This window comes from Anthonomus grandis, chromosome 22 (assembly GCF_022605725.1).
Source record: "Anthonomus grandis grandis chromosome 22, icAntGran1.3, whole genome shotgun sequence".
Taxonomy (NCBI): domain Eukaryota; kingdom Metazoa; phylum Arthropoda; class Insecta; order Coleoptera; family Curculionidae; genus Anthonomus; species Anthonomus grandis.
Genome location: NC_065567.1, coordinates 30,986,337 through 30,999,544, shown reverse-complemented (window position 1 = coordinate 30,999,544; position 13,208 = coordinate 30,986,337). Strand labels below are relative to the sequence as shown.

The 13,208-nt window shown below is 31.9% G+C and overlaps 1 protein-coding gene across 3 annotated transcripts; it reads left to right on the top strand.

Annotated features, from left to right (window-relative positions):
- Positions 1-2,988: 2,988 nt before the first annotated feature.
- LOC126748389 (lethal(3)malignant brain tumor-like protein 3) lies at positions 2,989-13,150 on the top strand. Of its 3 annotated transcripts, XM_050457596.1 has the most exons (12): positions 2,989-3,119; positions 3,398-4,231; positions 5,163-5,406; positions 6,302-6,690; positions 6,742-6,800; positions 8,518-8,857; positions 9,555-9,750; positions 10,006-10,234; positions 10,293-10,432; positions 10,488-10,659; positions 11,948-12,170; positions 12,226-13,150. In XM_050457596.1, the coding sequence occupies exons 2-12, from the start codon at positions 3,414-3,416 to the stop codon at positions 12,779-12,781; spliced, it is 3,366 nt and encodes a 1,121-aa protein (XP_050313553.1). In that variant the 5' UTR covers positions 2,989-3,119; positions 3,398-3,413; the 3' UTR covers positions 12,782-13,150. The 3 variants fall into 3 exon arrangements, with proteins under 3 accessions (XP_050313553.1, XP_050313552.1, XP_050313554.1); XM_050457595.1 differs by having other exon boundaries at positions 6,302-6,800; XM_050457597.1 differs by lacking the exons at positions 2,989-3,119; positions 3,398-4,231 and adding an exon at positions 4,838-4,975 and having other exon boundaries at positions 6,302-6,800.
- Positions 13,151-13,208: the final 58 nt, after the last annotated feature.

The following is a 13,208-nucleotide window of genomic DNA, read 5'->3' as shown; positions in this document are numbered from 1 at the left end:
TGAAAAAAACAAACAAACCATTGGGTGTTAAAAACAAAATGGCACTGATGAACAATATATCTAGTTTAATCCAATATTTTTTTAACTGTGTTCCTTCCCCTTCTAAAGCCAAATTGGCACTCAGAAAAGAGATTTTCAATTTCAAAAATTGGGTTGATGAGATGATTTGCTAAACACGTTTCAATGACTATAGATATGATTGAGAGTATAATATCTAAAGTTATTTACTCTGGTTCTCCCCTTTTATAAATTGGGATAACTATAGCTCTTTTTAGAGAGGATGGAAATATTTATTAATTTTGTAAGAGGAATCACAGTTTTTAGCAATTTTATGCTGAGATTGTATACGTCACAGCCCTTTTTATCTTTTATATTATTAAAAACATCACGAAATTCAATATATGTAACTTCAGAGAAACTAAAGGATTTATTAGATGTTGTTTTATTGGCAAGTGTGTGAAAAGGGTTGATGTGGAAAAGCGAATATTTTTTATTAAATTGTTTGATGTATTTGTGAAGAATGCACTAAAATCTTCAAGTGAAATATTACATTCGGAGGGTTTCTTTATAATTCTCCGCATTGTTCTAGGAGAGTTTTGGGAATATTTAGTCATTTGCAGCCCTCTTTTCTATACAAATAGACCATTTTTGATGATTTTTAAATTCTTATATTCTTGATTAAATGCAGGAATGTTGTATTCCTTTCCAAGGATATGGAAATGGTCCCTCATCTGACGTAGATTATAAAATATAATATATTAAATCATAAAATATCGGAGCCCCGATCTGAAAGTACAACCTAATGTTTTCAGATAAAAATGACAAAAAATATGTACATTCAACGTTATTATTAACGTTATTAATGAAGTTGAAATTGTTTCTTTCATTGTAACTATAAAACCTTTTTACTTAGGGTGCTCTTACAGAAAAGTTTATTGTGACAGTTTGAACTTTATGGTCAGGTAAATTAGCCTCAAGGACCTCGTATCCACAAAAATATTATCCAAGTTGTTGGTTCCTCGATTGTGGGTTTAAGGTTGCAACTTACCATAATATCCATTAGACCCTGGCTGGTATCCCGGATGGTTATACCAGTCTTAAACATAGCTCAGTCGTGTCTCATGTGACTTAAACAAAGCATTTGACTGCATGAATCACGACATATTCTCCTAAAAAAAACTAAGATACTATATAATATCAAAGAGCCTTGTATTGAACTTCTGGCATCTTATTTAAGGGTTTGCTGAACCTTGGAGTCACCTAGGGGTCCGTCCCCTAGTTAGCCCAGAGAATAAATACACTCTGTTTGCCAATGACACAACAATCATGGTCCTGAAAGCTCATTGTCTTTGGTGAGATCCCAGTTGGCTTGTGAGATAATTAAGGAGTGTTTTTTCAGCTAACAGGCTGCTGTTGAATAGAGAGAAGACACGACAGGTTGGAGTTTGACTTTAGGGGCTCAAATACAGGCGCTTCACTAACATTTCTGGGTGTCGAGCTACTGGATCCGGTACTCCTGTGGAATCAACACATATAGATGGTCTGGCCGGTAAACTCTGAAGAAATATTTACCTATTCCATATTTACTAATTTCTACGGGCTATATTTTGCAGTAATTCCATTCTTGCATGTCTTATGTTGTCCTGGCATGGAAACGCATACTCCTCAAGGATTTCCCATCTTTGATATACAAAGGAGAGCTTTGCGTTGCATAGTAGGGTTGATCTATAGGCAGGATTGTAGGGAAGCATTTGATTCACTGAAAATGTTGATTTGATCATTATTTATCTATGAAAGCTTCCTATAAAAGGAATTGTCCAAGCATTTGATTTTGAGACACACCAAGATGTACATTCCTAACCTACAAGACACAGGTTGGATGTTGTACTTTACTGTTGTACTTCTATCTTTTTAAGGATGTTGTACTTTCTTGTTGTACAACAGATTAAAAAGATATCAAACAGCAACTAAGAAATGAAATTGATGATCTATTAAGTGCTCATTCATTTTATTTCTTTGATGAACTTTTAAACAATAAATAGATTTCTAATATATCTCTGTGGGTTTTCTAGTTTAATATGCATGTCATTTTAATCTGTTTTTTATATTATAAGTGTATCTAATTCTCTACAGTTTTAACATTAGGTAACGAGTAATTGTATTGTACATGTAAGAATAAGTTTTTGTATTAGTAGGACTTCTTAATTTGACATTTTTGTATTATCAACACACGTGACGTGTGTATTTGTAGCATTAATACCATGAATAAAGAATAAATAAAATGTATTCGATTTGTTAAAACTTTCTTCTACGCTAGTTTGATTTTATTATTCTTGATGTAGTTCGTAACTTAGGCATGTAAGTAGCCTATAAAATATTGTCTAGTATACTATGCTTTATCTTGTTTTGACTTTAAATACCCTAAAAGTATTAATTTTCCCTTTTTGGTAATTGAACAAGCCGGGGGGCGGGAAGGTTTTAAATAACCATTACGTGGTCACGTGTTATTTGCGTGAAAGATAAGTCGTAAAGGTCAATCCCCTAGCCGAACTGCGCATGCGTCAAGAACATCAACGTTTATTATTGTAATTTCAAGTGATTTTCAAGGGAAATATTTGTTTTTTATACTGCCAGAATTAATAGGAATATAATGGAATCTAAATCAATGCGACAATTTTGTATTTTAAGCTACAATATTAATTTTAATACTGAGCATGACGTATTTGAGGAGCATGCGCAGCAGCAGCGGCGCGAAGTGTCATTAAGCAACTCGTCAGATGTCTTAAATTAAAATTACTGGCGGGCTATTTAAAACTTGCATGATTTAATGTGGATTCGGGTAATTTGGGTGTTTCCATTTTTTTTTCAAAAATTTGTAATTTTTTTAGTAATAAAACTAAAACGCGTTGTTGCCTTAATAAAACCCTTTTAGATACTTAATTAAGCGTTTAAAAAGGGATAAAAATAACGCTAACGCATGCGTGTGGCCGCCTACGTAACGAAGCGACCACCGAAAACTGAAAACCCAATAAAAATATAATTTAATATTATAAAATTGTGATTTAGTTATAAGAAATTAATAGTTTTATTGTTAATCTAATTATATTATGTGCAAAGTGGTATGTATTTAAAAAGCAAATATTCATATTGTTAGTTTGTTTGACCATTTATTGTGAAACAACATTATAAACTTCAAAATGTGTGCTTATTTCAAAGTTTGTTTTTGTTTCCTAATAATTCTGAATGGAATTTAACTTTTAATAAATGGCTCTCTTAATTTAGCAAAGAAGACAATGTATAATTATAAAAAAATTATTATTCATAATAAAATAAACTACAAAAGCAAATACCCTATTTTTTTTTCATAATAGTACTTATATATAATGTTTGCTTTCAGATTTAACAAGAATATAATGAACCATTCAGAATTTTACATACAGGAGCCAGAAGAGCAGCCTGTAATAAAGAAAACCCCACAAATAATAATAGAAAATAACACTGACATAACCATTTCAAAATGTGAACACTCAAATGATATATCATCGAGTGGGTCACCCAGTGCTCAAACAGTGCCTATTAAAGCTCAGGTCTTACCACTAGTATATATTAAAAACAAATCTAAATTTCCTACGATAGGACAAAATGTTTTATTTGGTGGAAGAGGTAGACCAATTGTGCTGCCAAAACAACCCATCACCATTGTACCGCAAGGAAGTAGACTTGCGGCAACTTATGTTACTATGGTAAAATCTGATAACATCACAGGGGAAAAAACTATAATGCAAGGATCTCAACCACAAAAATTTGTACTTGCAGGACCAATACCAAGATTACCCATTCCGACGGGGAAAATAACACCTATGCCTAAACTTAACAACAATCCCTCAGTTACGGTAACAACCAGCACATTACAACATGGTAAATTTTCCGTTTTGCCTGTTCCAACTCAGGACAACAGTTCTGGAAATAAAGTGCCGAAAGTGTTTAACTTTCAAATTTCCGATGGGAAAATTTATTCGAATGTTCCTCACTCAGTGCCGCAGATTTCAAAAACCGATGATGTTAATAATAAGACCTATGAGCTGTCTATTGCTGAGGAATCAGTAAGTGAGCTAAATGATAACAAAGTTATTGATAGCACTAATCAAGCAGATTCTTCAGGGAGATCAAGTTTAAAGTTTTCACATGGGATATCAATTTTAAAGAAAAGTTTCATAATTGGACAAGATAAGTAAGTATAAGGGTAAAATTCATTAAATAGCTTCTAACTTACTCCATTTAAAGTGCACAGTGATTTACACAATGAGGGAAGGAGGAACTAAACATTAATTATAAAATTTCACACATCACTTTTGTTTACTTACCAAACCACCACTACAAATGAATAGGTATTGTGGGTATTCTTAATAACCCTCTAACATGAATGTTAGATTTTATGGCATACAACTTGCACTAACTTTTACTATTTGATTGTCTTTAGAAATCTATCATTCAGGGTATTTGATTGGTTTAAATTTGAAAATCAGATGTCATATTATTATGTTTCCTGCTCTTCTCATGAAGGAACAAGAAGTTATCAATCTATAAGCTCTTCCTTGGTGTTAGATTTATGACAGTTCCCAGGTCATGCCTAGACATTCAGCATTTAGAGTATTTGATAGGTTTAAATTTGAAAATCCAATGTCAGATGTTGCCTCCTCTTCACATGAAGGAACAAGAAGTTATCAATCTAACTTTTTTTAATGGAACAGCTATGACAGCTCCCAGCTCATATGTTTACATTTGAAGGATTCTTTATATGTGGTATTTTTGTTAATTCATTTATTTATATTTATCATAGGGAAATTAGTTTTAATTATTGGATAAGATAATTTATTGCAATTTTTTTATAATCAACATACTAGATAGGCATGATGAATAATAGTAGTGATAGTGGTATCAGCTCAGATTTTTCTGACTCTCCCCAGTTAACAAAGTATGTACTAATAAACACATAAATTAATAAAAATCTAAATAATGTAGTACTTTTTATATAAAAAGTCATAAAGTACTACATAATAGTGGCATTAGTGTTTAATTTATAATAAAAAAATATATATTTGCACAATTAATATACATATCTACAACATTTTCTGTTGCTAAGATAATTTATTTTATTTTAGCAACCAAACTCCCATTAAGCCGATAACACCCTTATCAAACAGTACTGATATCACATTGATAAAGGCAAATGGGGAGGAAGAAAAGATACATGTGGCACCCAATGTACCAATAAAAAAAACTGAAAGAAGTAGAAGAAAGTCAATGGTTTGTCTCCGGCAAGAATTGGATGATATGGAAATCACTTTTCCCGATTATGATATTAAGCCGGAGGTTAAACTTGAGGAGGAGTTTAGGAAAGATGAGGTATGTTTTAAGGAAATATGAGGAATTTAAAATAAATAAAGAAAGTAACAATAATAAAGTTAAATTTATTTAGAATATTTAAGGCCTAATATAAATTAATTAGAAATGTATCATCCATTTTTTTCCTAAGAGACCAAATGAAAACAATACAAAGGTAAAAACACAAGTCACATTCTCATCAAATCCATATAATTTTTTTAAAAGCTACACGTGTTTTGCTCCTATCGCATCATCAGGCCTAGACGTACACAGATCACATTACAAATATAAATTAATTATTTTTTTTTCAAGATAATTTTAAATAATGTTCCAATAAGCTATATTTTTCACTTTTTTGTGAATATCCTTATATCGACTTCTAGAATTAAAACAATTTTCTTGTATACCTACTAATAGTGTTTGAGTGAATGAATGAGCCTTATTCTGCAAAAAATACAACAATATTGTTGAGACAAAATCATACAATTTAGTTTAAGCACTGGCAATAATAAAAAGAAAAATTGTTACCTTTAGAGATCAGATTAAAAAAAAATTACATGCACATAATACAGATCTTAAAAAAAATTCAACATATAAAATCTACGCTATAAAACCTATATTCCAATATTAAAAACTATACAACCTTTTAAAAAGACACAATCCACTTTTTAAACTTTTAACTACATCAGGCAAAAAGTAATAGTTGAAGGGAGTGTACCCCAGCCAAACTCTAAGAACTCATGGGCAATAGTTTTTTAATCAGATGTTAGGGCCTTTACCTTTTCTGGAAGACATTAAATAACTTGATAGATAAGATTTTAAAGTTTTTTTGTGTTAGTGACGGTCTAATTAATTCATTTTGATTTCTTGAATCATAATAATTTTTTTTTAATATGTTTTTGTTTTTATTTATTAGGTGAAATCAAACTGTGAGTCACCAAAGAAAGAAATAGAAAAAGTGAAGGAAGAACCAGAACCAGAACCAGATCTAGACCAGGAACCTAAATGGGAAACAGTCGAAGAGTCATCACCAGAACTGGGCCAATTAGAGATCGATGTTAAGTCCGACCATGAACCGCTGGATCTAAAATCCCTCCTGGACATAAAACCAGATCCTGACGCCTTAAATTTACTCACTTGGGATGATAATATCGGGACTTTGCCTGGGAGCAATTTAAAGTTTTTACTTAACGAATTCGGGATTATCGAGTACCTTTCCGATGAGGAGCATCAAAAGCTGCTTAGCAAGAAGGAAAAGAAGATTAAAGAAAAGGAGGATATGGAGAAAGAAGTTCAGTGCAAGGAGTGTGGTTGTTACGGAATCAGGGTTGATTTTAATAGTTCTAATTATTGCAGTTACGATTGCCAGGAGGCGGCTGAGAAGGAACAGGTCAAAAAGGAAACGGAATTTCCGGGTAAGTTTATAAAAAAAAATCAGTAAAAAAAGGTAAAAATCGTATCCTCCCAATGTATTAAAGCTAAAAACAAAAAAATTGGAAGATTTCTAAATCTCTATCTGAACAGTTTCAACCATTTTTATCGTGTTCAATGTAAAGAAATGTATAATATAAGCTACAAAAATCACATTGACATGATCCAAAATAATATTAGAATGATTACAAAGAATTTTGGAGATTTGTTCATTCTAACAATAAAAACTCGGAATTACCTAGTATAATGTCCTATGGTGACCAAATTAGTCAAAGCACACAAATTATTTTGGCTATGTATATGAAAAGCTAAATTGTAACATACAAACAAAATCGATCTTAACAACTTTGATATTACTATGATTGATATTTTTAATTTCTGTTAGTAATCTCAAATTTGGGACTAGGTCTTGATAGCATACCTGTAATGTTTTTTAAAAAATTATGTGTTTTATCTATGGTTTTATTTAAACTTTCGTTAAATTCTAGTACCTATCCTGACGTTTGGAAACTGTCGTTTGTAACACCTGTCTTTAAAAATAATGATAAGCATGATATTAAAAATTACCGTCCAATTTCAAAATGTCCATAGTGGCAAAAAATCTCATCTATTTTCCATAATGCTCCATAATCTCTAATCAAGTGCTCAACATGACATTTTATTAAGAAAATAAAACGATGATATAGAAAGAGGTGGAAAAATTGAATTCTCACTTATATATCCCTATCTCAGTCCGAAAATTAGAATGTATTTAAAATTAGTATGGGAATGAAGTGATGTTTTTCAGGTTTAATTTGACAAACTAAAGGAGAAAAACACCATCCAATCCTTATTAAAAAAAATTAAACGATGATATAGAAAACCGTGAAAAAGGGTCGCTCTACTAGTACCAACTTTTTGTTGTATGTTGAATCCTTGTCTGGCGTTTTGGAAAATCAGCAACAAGTTGATGTTGCCTGTACAACTTTTTTAAAGCTTTTCAAAGCATTTAACACAATCCTCTTATCAATAACTTGCAGTTCATGCTATTTTTTATTGTTCATGTTTATATTGATAGTGGTCTTAGATTTGATTACCATATAAATTATATTAGGAGTAAATCCAAGAAGCTATAGGGTTTTATTAATCAAACTTAAGGATTTTAATCACATTCAATATTTTAAAGGCCTTTATTGCTTCTATGTGCATCTACATTAGAATATGCTAGTCCAGTTTGGTCACCACAATATAACATACATTGAATTATTGGTCAAAATTCAACGAAATATCTATAGAAGACATTGATTACAACTATATGGAAGTCTCTTAAATTTAAATTCTTTGAAAGATTGTATCAATAATTGTCATGTAATACTTGATCTGTCCACTTTATATAAAATTGTTAATAATGTATTTAATTGTTTTGAATTGTTAGATATTATCACTCTTATGTCCCTCACTCGTCTAAAATTGTTCTCAGTTTAATACCAAGAATAAATTATGGTATGAACAGTCCATTAAGTAGACTGTGTAGACTATTTCTGTTTATACTTTTTTCTTTTTTTATATACGTACAAAAATTATGTAACCGTTAATAAAACTATTATTTTTATGATTCTTTATAAACAAGTTGTATATATGAACCTTAGCCAAACCAGATTTCTAAAAATAAGATTTAAAATACTTTTTGTATAATAGATATTTCTTCCTCTTAATTTCCAGTTGCTGGTAACAAATGTTTAAAAAAGAAATTTCCCAAGAGCAAATCAGAAAACGAAATTGATGGAAGTGGAGAGGAAGACAACTCCAACGACGTATCCCAGGATAAATTTGCTTACCCATGGGCGTGTAAAAAGAAGGGATTCTCTTGGTCCAAATACTTGACGCACGTCAATGCTAAAGCGGCCCCAGTAAAGTTATTCAAAGATCCATTTCCTTATACAAGAAATGGATTTAAAACTGGAATGAAGCTGGAAGGAGTTGATCCCCAACATCCGTCTTATTTTTGTGTTTTAACTGTTGCGGATATTAATGGTTATAGGATTCGTTTGCACTTTGATGGGTAAGCGGATATATTTAGATTTATTTGGGCTTTGACATGGGATTTTTGTGGTCAGTTGTTGTAACTAATTTTTTGGGTATTTGTAGGTTTGTGTCGGCTTCATTTAATTCTAACCAATATTTTTTTAAAGCGTGTTTTGGTGATTTAATTTGGCTTGTAATTGGTAGCAAAATTGGTTAATTTTTTTATTCTCCAACCCAACCCAAACATTTTCAGGGCTCGTTTGAAGCCAAAAATTCAAATTTGTCTACTTCTACTAGTGACCGATTTTTTTTACTTCAACAAAGTTCCTCAACCAAAATAAAATGTTTTAGTTAACATTTTATTTTGAGATATAGAAAAGAAGCATGGAGCTTTTGCTAAATAAGTTGAATTTTAAAGAAGCCCTGTTAACTTTACTTTTACATAAACCATGATTTTTGTCAAAGTAAAACGGAAACTCGAACATACCTAAAATATACAAAAACACGACGAATTAATATTGATGAAGTTGTACCGAAAAAAAGAAGATTGATGCATTTGTATATATTCAGATTATCAAGTAGTTGTTACGGTTTTTGTGTCTGGTTTGCTTTTTGCACGTATTTAATGTTAGTTTTACATTAGAAGAGAAAAACTATATAGAAGACTCGTGTTAGTAAGTAAAGGTTTATTAATTCTTAGGCAAAATTTCTTAATAAAGAAAGTCCTTTTTCAGCTATCCAGACAATTACGACTTTTGGACTTATGCGGATAGCATGAATATATTCCCAATGGGGTGGTGTGAAAAGTACGGCCATGAACTCAGACCTCCACCTCCGTATAAGGAGGATAACTTTAATTGGATTCAATATTTGAAACATACCAAGAGTACCGCAGCCCCTAAACATTTGTTTGTCAATAGAGCAGGACAGGTATGATAAATAAGAAAATTATTGTACAAATACAAAATAATTTATTCAGGTTTACTAACAGGTTATTTAGGTTAACATTCTAAAATTTATGGTAAATACTTAAAAAAATGGTAAATACTACAAAACTGTACGATAATGCAAAATAAAATTAGAGAAAATAGCATAAATAAAAAGTTCATTGGTAATTAATTGGGATTGACTTAATACTTTTACATTTTTGTTTAAAAATCATCATTACAAAAAATTAATTTTAAGGCAATTTGTCCAAACGGATTCCGCATCGGTATGAAGTTGGAAGCCGTCGATAAAACGAATTCTACGCTTATTTGTGTGGCAACAGTAAGAGACATGATGGACAATAGAATTTTAGTGCATTTCGATGGATGGGATGACATTTACGACTATTGGGCCGACCCTACGTCGCCCTACATTCACCCTGTTGGCTGGTGTGACCAGTATGGACATGACCTGACAGCACCTAGTGGTAAGAAACACTTATTTTAATGGTTGTTTTAATTTAAAAGATGATCTCACACTTCCAGACTACCCAAGCCCTGAAGATTTCACTTGGGAAAAATATCTGAAGGAAACTAAATCGGTTGCAGCTCCAGTGCGTGCTTTTAAACAAAGACCTGCATGTGGGTTTAAACGTGGAATGCGACTTGAGTGCGTCGACAAAAGGGTAATTATTATAAAAATAAAACTCCTTAAAACCTTACCATGAAATCAATATATAGGTGCCTCAACTTATACGAGTCGCAACAGTAGATGACGTTAAAGAACATCAGATCAGAATCCACTTTGACGGATGGCCGGACAGATACAGCTATTGGGTAGATGACGACAGTCCTGACATTCACCCCATAGGTTGGTGCCAAAAAACCGGACATCCTTTAGAACCACCATTAAGTAAGTTTTGTTATAATATAGGGAAAAGATTAAAACCCAACTAAAACTAATAATAAGTGGCCTTATATACTAAATATTTAACTAATGAGCGAAAAATCCAGTAAAGTATAGCTGAACATAGTTTAAACACTAATTAAACTATACAATTCAGCATAAGGGGTTGGGCCCAATTAATATTGGTTTTTTAAATATTGCTGTATACATATAATTTTCCATTGCTATTACCTACAAAGTGACCACTTGAATTTTTAACTTTTCCTACATGTTCTTTAAATCTATTTATTGATCTTCTTTGTTGCCCTATGTACTTCTTATTACAATCATTACAATTTATCTCATAGATCCTTGACTTTTCATTGGCCTTTTGCGTTTCCTAAAAAATTCTTAACTTGGATGAATTGTGATAGACTATTCATAGACTTTTGTCTTAGTATGTAAAAACCTACCAAAGCCTTTTGTCTAGGATCAGTATTGCAATGAAATTTTGCGTATTTTAATTTTTTTTTCAAATGTGAGTTTTTCGTAGTTAAAGCAAAATAAGACATATTCCAATCAAACCTAAAACTAACCCAAACAAGACAAATCCCATTTTATATACCTATTGCTTAAGTTTGTGTTTTTTTTTTCTAAACAACACATATTCCCACAGGATTTAAATGAGTTTTATGTGTTCTACATTACCGACTTTATTAGTCAGGTGATGTATATGGTTTCTTGATTTTCATCAGAAAGCAATGATAAGCATTTGTGTGTACTCTATTTAATTGGTTTCATCCTAGTCAATAGTAAAAAATGGAACGCTCAGTGGGCATTAAAAAGAAAATGCCGAATGTTCGTCTCTTTTATCCTGATGATACTCTAGCTAGAGCGAAATACGTGAAGCCTGTGAGTACATGTTGTGAGACCACAACTTTGTATTTTCTTTATTTTCGTGAATTTTGAGAGGAACATGACGATGGTGATGAAGCATTTAACTGCTTAGAAGATGACAACGAAGTACATGTTTAAATCTTTATTATTGCCTTTTGGAAGTATGATAAATTAATAATAAATTTTTTTTTATTAACTTAACTCTCAAGAAAATTAATAATTTGAAATAAATAAATTAGTTATTTTTTTGTAAAAATTAGGTTAATACGCTTTTAAAATCCTTATATCTTAATCTAAGTAACTCCACTGTTTTTATTACAACCTGCTTTTGAAAAGACAGTTTTTGTTCTTTTTCTCATGTCTGCTTTTGCATGAACCCTCCTCAAATGATGGATTATGGTATAATCATTGTTTTTAGCTCCTGATGACGTGTATGATTTTTTGGAATGCCCTACGGTGGGGTGCAGAGGACAAGGTCACACAAACGGCTTGAAATACCCCATTCACACCTCGCAGAAATTCTGCCCCTATGCGGAAGGAAACATTGATTCCGAAAAAGTATTACCCGATAGACTGTTAAGTCCAGACAGGAGTCCTGAGGCAAAAGAACCTATTTCCAGACATCTGAATAGGGATAAATGGTAAGTCTATAATAGATACTAGAAGTTCTTCTAAAAATTGTTTTTGTTGCTTTAGCAAACGTCGCCTCGGAAGGCCACCTAAGTGGTTAAAAGATCTGCAGCAGCAACGAGGTCAAAGTGACGATATACCAGAACAAAAGCCTAAGCGTAAATATGTTAAAAGAATGAAAAAGGAAGAAGAAGATGAAGAAGAGGATGAGGAGGAAGACGATGAAGAGGAACCAAAGAATAGCGCGGATAACTCGAATTCCAAATCCTCGCTGGAAGAAATGGCGCGAAAATTCGTAACCGACTCGAAAATCTCTCCGGCGGAAAAGGAATCTTGGAAAAAACACTCAGAGTTTTTGGAGGATTTCATCAATACCGACGATAATCCGATAAGTTGGTCCTGTAATGATGTGGTGGAATTTGTGGCTGCGATACCCGGTTGTGACCGGTATACTGCCGGGTTTTACGAACAGCGAATCGACGGCGAGGCTTTATTACATCTAAGCCAAGACGATATTATACGGGTTTTAAACTTTAAGGTCGGACCTGGTATAAAGCTGTATAACAGTATTGTACTGCTTAGAGATCAGGCCCCCAAAAGGAAAAGATATGTAAATAAGTAGCTTTAAATTTTTTTTTTGTGGTTCTTTATTAATTTACAATCTCTAAATTAATCATATTATGAGGCAATTTGATTTCATGTGAATGAAAAAAATAATAAGATATACAGGGTGTTTACAGCACCCTTTTTTTAACTTTTTTATATGATGCAAAATTGTTATTTACCTGGGATACCCTGTACGTCCAACTAAGAAAGATGCTTGAAATATGTGATTGTTTCATGAATTAACGGAGTTTACTTATATTATTTATTATGTTTATCAAACCCTGATTGTTCTAATTGTTATAGTATGAAGGATATTAACTTTTTTCTCTGTCTTTATTGTCTTAAGAATTTCATATATTTAATAAATCTTTGTTTTTTTGATAAATTGCTTAATGGTAAATTATTCACAGGAAACTTCTGTTTATAGGCCATTTATTGTTTAT

What these genes read in the sequence shown, in the direction of transcription:
- LOC126748389 (XM_050457595.1), top strand. Translation starts at nt 3,414, where the DNA reads ATGAACCATTCAGAATTTTACATACAGGAGCCAGAAGAGCAGCCTGTA. An exon ending in TGACCTGACAGCACCTAGTG is followed by an intron (nt 10,235 to 10,292) that starts GTAAGAAACACT and finishes TCACACTTCCAG; the next exon opens with ACTACCCAAGCCCTGAAGAT. An exon ending in TCCTTTAGAACCACCATTAA is followed by an intron (nt 10,660 to 11,947) that starts GTAAGTTTTGTT and finishes CATTGTTTTTAG; the next exon opens with CTCCTGATGACGTGTATGAT.